Here is a 9,457-nt window from a genome sequence, read left to right as displayed (position 1 = left end):
GTGAAGTGAATGGCCACCTGTAACGTAAACTAGTACGATGTTGGTTGGAATTTTCCAGGAGTGGTCTATATTTCAACTCCTTCGCCCTTCGAGTAGAAGATCAGTCGTTTTAAGAGCTGCCGAAAGTCCTCAACGGTTGCCATTGGTATTGGATGAGTTAGGCTGGTGTCGAATTGGTACGTTAAAGCTTGGAGTATAGTAAAAATGTTATTTATCACATACAGGGCATTCGGGAGGACCTACGGAGGAAGAAAAAAAATTATGGCAAAATTAATCATCGGGGAATTTTTTTGTTTTAGAAATAGTAGCTTACCATGTATTTCATTCATTTTATTCAATATATCCGCCCTCGGCTTCTATTACGGCCTCCACCCGTCTCCGGAACCGGGAACAAGCCCTGGCGACAGTTTCGCGGGTTAGGGCCGCGAAAACGGACCTGATTTTCGCCATCAGCTCCGCCTTGGTGTTGCTGGAGGTTCTGTTGGTGTCCCGTTCCACCACGCCCCACACAAAATAATCCATTGTATTAAGTTCCGGGGAGCTGGGAGGCCACACATTCGGCGTGGTGAAGTCTTTGAAATTGGCCACCAACCACTTTATCGTTTTGGAGCCTGTATGGCACGGAGCGGAATCCCGCTGGAACACGTACGGTCTGCCGTTGGCCACTCTCGTGATCCAAGGCTTCACGACGGTGTCCAGCATGGAAATGTACCCGTCCGCGTTCAGCCTCAGACCCTGCTCGAAAAAGTGGGGCGGCATCACGTCCCCTTCCGATAACACGCAGGAAAACACCTGGAGGTCAGCCAGGAAAGCGTCGGTCCGCACGCAATCCCGCCGCTGAGAATGTGGTTTTCGTGCTGCCACTGCTTCGTCGTCCTCGCTGTTTTCTCCCAGCTTACTCCGGATCGCCTTCACCGTGTTCAGCGAACACTGCACGCACTGCATGATGTCGCGGTTGTCGCGTCCGGCGCGGATCATCATGATGCATGTGATCCGCTTCCACAATGTACTATTTTTTGGCATTTTTTTATCACGGGATGTTTTCGTTGCTTGTTCCGTACACTTTTAGCTTTCGAATGACGTATTGCTTGTTTTCCTATGCCAACTCGATCACGAGTTAAATACAAAAATGTAACTGTCAAAATTATCCCGAACACCCTGTATATATTTAGGATCTCACGCTATAGTTGAGCTTGTGATTCAACAGTTAATTGTGTATGCGCGTTGTAGTTTTGCCGTAGAACTTCCTCGGCAATGTGTAACGCTCGAGTGTATGAACGTATTGCAACAACCTTTTGTTCAATGAAAAAACTCTCAGATTTTTCGATTTAAAACGCTGTTCACGTACAGTCAGTCCAAAAAGTATTCGTCTAGCTAAATATTTTGCAGAAAAAGGCGAATTATGGCCGCAATAGGCATGGGGTGGTAAAAGTAATCATGGGGTTTGATAAAGGGACTATCAATACACACGTTTTGCTAAAAAATAAGCATTAAAATAGAGCAATAACAACTAAATTATTTAAAAAAACTAAAAAAAAGTCGTTTGATGGGCGCGCAAAAAGTATTCGTCTATCAGACTTTTGGCGTAATATGCGTATAAAAACAAAGGTTATGGAATCAAAAAATGTCCTAATCTTGTTTCTTATTGCATTTATGACTATTGGTGACTACTTGCTCAACGCAAGAACTCATTTGAACCTTAAAAAAGGCGTATTTTTGACCCACTCATCTTACAAGACTTGTTCCAATAATTCTCTGGTATAAATATTGCATTTCCGGACTACGTGGCCAAGTTCCTTTGAAAAAATGGCAAATGGCAATGCTGGCAATGGCAATCTCCAGCTCGACTGTTCTAGAAACATGTGATACTTTTTAAGCACAATTTCTCAGCACTGGCCCCCAAAGAACTTAAAAAGTGCATGAATATGTTTCTCCTTCTCGTCTCCTATCAATTTTTATCATTTTTCTAACTCACCTTTAATTAATGAGCCTTGGTATAAAAACACCATGGTGCTATCGTTACACGAGATTTTGCTGCTGCATCTTAGTAGACTGTTTTTGCTATGGTAGACGTCGGCCGTATGACCTTGGCGATTTAAACATGTTTTAATATGTTAGTAGAGCCTAATTTGAATAAATTCCTGAATTATTTGATGCACATTAACAGATTTGGCCACTCTCTGTGTATGGTATTATTCAAACAAAACATGTTTGTAACAATTCACTCATTCAAGCTATTAGGGGAAGGTAGGTAAAGATGGACACTGCGGGTAAGATGGACACTTCTCATAAATGCATGAAAAAGGTAATTTTCGTGTAATTCAACAATGTAGAATCCAAACTGAAGGTAAAACAACACATTTGAGAACATTTTTCGTGTAATATAAAGGAAATTGGTTAAATTCACGAACAAAACAAATTTTCAATCGTGCGCACCTTTGTGTATCTAATGTGATTATTGCGGGTCTTAAGCTCTGTATCTTGCATTGTTTATATTTTCGGAAGTTTTATTACATGAACGATTTGTCATGATGGTAAAGTAAAAAACTGGCGAAAGAACGAGAATGAAAGCAATACAAAATCTTGTTTTCTGATGGTTTAAATATCCTGACACCATAGCGGGAAAGACGGACACTTTGTCATAGGGAAAGATGGACACCGAATTTGTTGAGTTATTTTACTTCTTATAAAAATATAAATATTAAAAATATAAAAAAATATATTTCTTAAAAATATAAATATTACAAATATGATAAAAATATTTCTTCAAACACCTTAAATAAGGGTATTTTGAAGATATAAACCATTACGCAACTAGAAAAAGTAATAAATATGCGAGAAATGAAACACCGGTCAAAATAGTAGTCATGCGTTATGATATAACTCGCTCGACGCTGATGAGGTTCTTCACGAAATCCAATATTTTGTCACGACTTGGACAACTTTAATAAAAAAAAGATAAAGTGCAGATATCAAATCGTTTAGGAATAGATGAGAGATTCTATGGGTTTACAGGTATCAAAAAGTTCAATCTTCAATGTAAGAAATGGCTGGACCTATTAACAAGTCCCTCAAATATGCTGTGGTCGCGGACTTTCCGCGGAATAATTTTCTATAGCGAAGTTTTAAATTGTTGTTCTGTAAGCTGGTGCAACCTCCACTGTTAGTGCCCGATATTAAAAAAGATGCCTTAGATTCTGCATTCTACGTTCTATTAGAAGCGATGCTAACAATTCCTAAATTCACGGCTGAATGAATCGTCGTTGCAATTGGCTAAGAATTGGGTTCATATACGCACCAGGACGTGGAAAGCGATAGAATTGGTTAAAATACTGTAAAACTCTTCAATTTCCTACGTTTTCTAAAGGTGTCCATCTTACCCTTCATGGTGTCCATCTTTCCCATATCAGGTGTCCGTCTTACCCGAACATTTCAAAACTACACGAAAAAAATAATGTTTTTCATTCATGAAAAAAAACGCAAAAATCGATGGAAACTTAAAAGTTTCAACACATTTTCTGATAAAACATGAGTGTAAGATAATGTATGCATATTTTCATGGTCGTTGCACCTATATATCCTTAGATTTTGACCATTTCCCTTAACGTGTCCGTCTTTATCTACCTTCCCCTACATGACCAGCTACGATGAAATGCAGCATCACCCATTAACCAAATGTGACCCATCTCTTTTCCTGATCTTATTGGCCATCACAAAATACACTGATGATGATGTACACAAATATTACTGAGTAATATTTGATTTTGTTTACTTTAAACCGCATCTTTCGTTAGATTAACCGTCAAGAATGGCTGATTACATGGCATTTTGGCACACAATTAGTGGGGTCCTTTCCGTTGTAAGTTGGTAGGCTGAAATTTCAGCCTGTCAGCTTTTTCCATTGTATAGCAGTTTTTGAGCAGCTATCTAAATGGGTATAATATACAGGTGGGCTTATCCCAAGGTGTATGAATTTAGAAGGCTGATTTTTATCGCTTCTACTTCTGAATGATGATTTTAAGAGTGTTTTGTGTATTCGTCAAGCCTCCAGAAAGCTTGTTTGAACAAAAAAAATCACTTATGCTGTTAAATAGTGATATTCAAATTTGGTTATAAAAACATGCTATGAGAGCACCTGGACTACATACACTTTGATTCTGGATTCCATCACCAGCTCTCTTTAATGCACCTTGAGATAAATGTAAACACCACCTTTTTGTCATATTTTTGAGCAGGTACTTGAATCTAATTCTAGCTTTGTGGCTAGAATAATCTAGACTGAAAATTGCAGGCTAGTTTTGTGTGTGGTTTTGTATGGAGTTTTACGTGATTTCAGCCTCCAACTGTCAAACTCCATACAAAAAACTGACTAGAATCGTGAAGGGCCCTAGTGATAGAAAAATGGCCAAACTCTGATCAAACGAAGGAACGAGGCCTCGCACACATTTTGAAACCTTCAAAAATGGGTAGGATAGGTTATGCATAAGTTAAAGATACGATTTTCGCCTTCATGCTCAAATCATTTAACTCCCCGCCTTTAGTGCCTCTCTGACCGCTTGAAGTGCAATTGAAACAACAGAAATGCGTTATTTTAAAAGGAAGTATCCAGTAGATTGATAATAATAAATTTAATTCACGTCTAAGTAGTGTTTTGTCCAGCGTAAATAATTAAAAAGCTTGATTGACGAATACTTTTTGCGCGCCCATCAAACCACTTTTTTAGTTTTTTATGTATTTTGGTTGCTATTGCACTATTTAAATGCTTATTTTTTTTAGCAAAACGTGTGTATTGATGGTCTCTTTATCAAACCTCAACATTACTTTTACCACCCCATGTCTATTGCGGCCATAATTCGCCTTTTTCTGTAAAATATTCAGCTAGACAAATGCTTTTTGGACTGACTGTATTTGCCCATTAAACAATACGGATAATTTGCAAATTATTACACACCTCTTGCCTACGACCTCATTGTGAAGTAAAAGCGTATGTGCGGATGTAGCGAAGTAAAATACTTCAAATAAAACACATTTCAAGTAAACACATATCAAGCAAAACACGCCTCAAGCAAAAGCGCGCGCTTCAGAAACGCAACAAACATAAACAGGTAGTCAGCCATTTTCACGGTGCAAACGAGGAAGCTACCTTACGCAATTCATAAACCATATGTACTTGTCGCATTAAGTATATATAAAAACGTGTTATCAAAATAATTATATTTACAGTTAGCTGATCTATATACGGTCAGCTACTGAATAGTATATAAGATATCAGAACCTAAATAAAGTAAGCGCATTCGAACACAACCTCAGAATTGCTCGTTTCTTAACAGTCGGAGACACTCTCTGGTCGACGAAGGAAAATATACCCGACTCGGTGTAAAGTACCAGCGTGTGATGGAGCAACACATCCGCCAGCAGCATTAGTACCTGGTTTTTGGTAGTGTAACGAAAAACGTGGGCCGGTCTGGTGGTACAGTCGTCAACTCGAACGACTTAACAACACGCCCGTCAGGGTTCAAGCCCCGAATAGACCGTGTCCCCATACGTAGGACTGACTATCCTGCTATGGTAACAATAAGTCACTGAAAGCCAAGCCCACTTTACTAGTGGGTGCTGGCAGGCCTTGACCGGCAGCGGTTGTTGTGCCAAAAGAAGAAGAAGAACTAAAAACGTGAAGTCATGCAACACGCATTGAAAATGTCTCAACACATATTTGTTTAATAAAGATATGCTCGTCTGTTTTTCATAAACGAAGCTGTATATCATTTTATATATATTTTTCAAAATACAAAACAAAATGTACAGAGTTTAACATTTTTCGGCAGATTAGCTGTCAGCCAATAGTTCGGCATGCTTCGTTATTTAAATAACCAAAGCAAAACAAAGTAAAACAATGAAAGTGTGGTTTTTATGAAACATTGTTCTCTACCTATTTTATTTTAATATTTAAAAATGATATAAATTAAATTAAGTATATGTGCAAGCAGTTTTTGTGAAACTGATGCACTAACATGACCAATACTGGTACAGTAACCCTAGTTAATTCTCACGATTAATGTCAAACAAGAAAGGTTTTCAAATTACTGAGGTTGAAAGTGAATAAAAAGTCCATACAAACTAAAAAGAGACAGAACATTTATTATGCAACTTTGACATTTGCTATAGGAAACTGCTATTACGATTGCAGATTGGAACATACGTCATTCATTAACCATGGAAAGACCATACACAAAGATATTGCCAAGGTTAAGTAGGGCATTGGTCTAATATTGTTGCGCGCAACATTATTGCTGGCAAAATGTATGGTTTTGAGTTTTGTCTAGCAACATTTTCTATTTATCTTGGTCATGGTAAATAGACATATGAAATGACACAGGAGCAGTGTGTGTTTTGTTGACATCTACTAAACATGGATTTTTTTTTATTTCATCGTTTTTTTCAACAGAAAGATGATTAAAAAAATCGAAACTGTTAATTGCCCTACCTTCGTCAAATCTAAAAATTGCCAGCAACATTCATAGACCGCCTCATAGCACGCAACAAGATTAGACCAATGCCTAATTCGCACATTATCACCGAACAAAGTGAAGTGACCTCTAATAATTGATATTGAACGGTTCAAGTACCTAATTGGCCAATGTTGGCAAGCTAAGTGGTCATTTTGCTAAGGAATAAAGACTGTACGATTTTCGTTGGACCGAATCAAATTCATGCAATTTCTTACATGCATGAATGGTTTTTGTGATTTTTTCAGCTGATCAGTCCATTCTCACTTTCTTTTAATATATTCAAACTTGCGCAAATCTCATTATACAATTTTCATAATTTTGCATCAATCCACACTAAGTCACTAAAATACTGATTCACAATTTCTTGGTTTTTTGTCAGTATTATAATACCTCTTTTATCATTTTATTTAACAAATCGCTATATCGTTGCTAATTTTTTTCGAGAAAAACGACAAAAAAGCTACAAAAAATATCCATTTTTAATATTCTATTAAAAATTATCCGGACTTAAGAACAACTCACTAACCAACATCGTCTCAATACAGAGCGAAAAAGTAACGCTCTATAGTGAAACGATTGAAAACGAGAAGCTTTTTGTAAATTTGTTTTTGGATTATCGTGCTACAGCCACAGCAGTGCCATCCATAGTACTACTGTCTACAGTAGTGATCATCATCACCGATCGTGGCAGAGTTAACCATCTGGTAAGAGCTCTATTGGACAGTGGAGCTCAATGCAATTTCATCACCAGCAGGATGGCACAGCTCCTTGGATTGCCGCGGAAGCTGCTCAATCTTCCGTTGACAGGCATTGATGGCAGTAAAGGATCGATTGTAATGTAGCATGTCTGCTATACAAAATTATATAATCACAGAACCATCTCAAAACTATCAAGTTTCACAGAATAAATAGTTAAATCTTTGACATATCAGGTTAGAATAGCATAGTAATAAAAACCCATTTGAAACATAACTGATAAATGCAGCAAATGCAAGGATACAAACAAACTGTAACTTATCGTATGAAATGATTATCGTTATCCTAAATAAACAAACATTTTGGAACGGCCCGGTACTTGACTTCATCGGTAAACGTAGGGCAATACAATATCTCAGCGTAGGTCCTAACAGCATGGCAATAAAATAGGAAACAGACTGCATAATGCAACATGCATATGCGTAGCAATAATTGAATCCTGTAGGATAACAACATAAGACGCATAGGTCATAAAATATCAAGTGTGTTTAGGAACGTTCTAATTTGAAGTCAAACATAAAAAGCCGAAACATAAGGATACGATAGAGGACCATAAAATCTGAAAACAGACCAATGGAAATAAATAAATAAATTTCCAAGATTTCCTGGACGATCTAAAGTCTTAAGTGAGAAGACAAAGCTAAACAATTTTCATATTACACTACGATATTCCATCAAAACCTCCATCCATTTCCGATGCTCGAGCTACTATGCATCGTTGAAATTGCTCGTGCTGCCGAAGCAGTCATCAGATATGTCGACTCAATAAATTGACATCCTTCAATCTGTCAGGAACCATTGACATAATCTTGGTAGCGACATACTTCTATGAGATCATGAGATCCGGACAACTTTCCTTGGGTGACAGCATGCCAACTCTTAGTGAAACTGAATTTGGTTGGGTAGTCAGTGGCAGTGCTACCATCACAGAATCTATGTCGCCTATAATGGCAACATAAACAAACAAGTTGGACAACATGATGCAGTTTTTCACCATCGAGAAGCGGGCATATGTTGATCATGTGGTTGAGTATCCAGATCCTGCAAGTACCATAGCAGCTGCAAGGGTGAATTTCAGTACGGTGGCTGTCATTCTAGTTCGCAACGAGAAGGATCATCTTACAACAATTTTGGAGCAACCGGGCGAATTGCTTGGAAAACAGTATTCGCCTGGTGAGGAACCTCCACTGATCCAAAATCAGCAATTGGGCGGATTGTTGACAACATTTCTCGACAACTGCGAAAAAACTCCACCTCTTCAAGGGCTGCAATTGGCGGGATTGTTTGCACATGCACATTGCGTTTAAAAAATGAAATTTATAAATAAGTTGGCCAATCGGGTTCATATGCCTACACAACTGTCTTCGAGGCATTAATCGTTGAGGTGGACGCAGGCGCCATCCTTTATTCGTTTTCCATTGCCGTCACTTCCATGCCTCTCGAGCAGCGAAATCAAATTAAGCTAGCAAGGGTGGTAGTGATATCAAAATCATGCTAGTAGTCCATAAAACTCCGAACAAAAAAACTAATGCGTTAGATTTGATATGCTTATAAGATATGCTTATTTGTTATTCATATACGAAGTTTCACATCATTTCCTTGCACATTTTACAAAATATAAAACAAAATATGCCGTGTTCAACATGTTTCGCCAGATTTGCTGTTAGCCAATAGTTCGGCAGGTTACATTATTAAGAGAAATAGAACACTTAAACAATGAATGTGTGTTTTTAATGAAAGATTCTATGGTTGCAGATTTTATACTAGCTCGATTAGAATTTTAAAATCATTAAAAGCAAGTAATTATTCTCTTTAAATGCTGCCGAAAATTGGTACACGGTAAATGTTGATTTTTGACACATCAATGCTGTAGACTCCTGCCGATTCTTGAAACAATAACACACCTTTCATTTTGCTGAATATTCATTTAAAACTTGACCAGAACCCTACAATGCGTATGTCGACACATAAAACCACATTTCTTGTATCAAATATCACCAATTTCACTGTGAACAATCAAATAACTTGAGAGAAAAATAATAATTTGTGAGCCAGTACTCCATAGCCGTAAAACTGTATAGGCGTTTTCTTCAACGCCTACTTTGTTTGTAACTCACATCAAAGTGATTCTAAAAATTGCCAGCAAAATACGAGCTATTTTAGTGAAACTGCTGCAATAACCTGCCCAATAC

The 9,457-nt window shown here is 37.7% G+C and overlaps 1 protein-coding gene across 1 annotated transcript; it reads right to left on the bottom strand.

Annotated features, from left to right (window-relative positions):
• Positions 1 to 320: 320 nt before the first annotated feature.
• On the bottom strand, positions 321 to 1,329 carry LOC133393851 (uncharacterized). The gene has a single exon (XM_061660662.1). It carries the CDS (start codon positions 1,021 to 1,023, stop codon positions 331 to 333), a length of 693 nt encoding a protein of 230 aa, XP_061516646.1. The 5' UTR covers positions 1,024 to 1,329; the 3' UTR covers positions 321 to 330.
• Positions 1,330 to 9,457: the final 8,128 nt, after the last annotated feature.

Source organism: Anopheles gambiae, chromosome 3 (assembly GCF_943734735.2).
Source record: "Anopheles gambiae chromosome 3, idAnoGambNW_F1_1, whole genome shotgun sequence".
NCBI lineage: Eukaryota > Metazoa > Arthropoda > Insecta > Diptera > Culicidae > Anopheles > Anopheles gambiae.
This window is presented reverse-complemented; position numbering and strand designations above follow the sequence as displayed.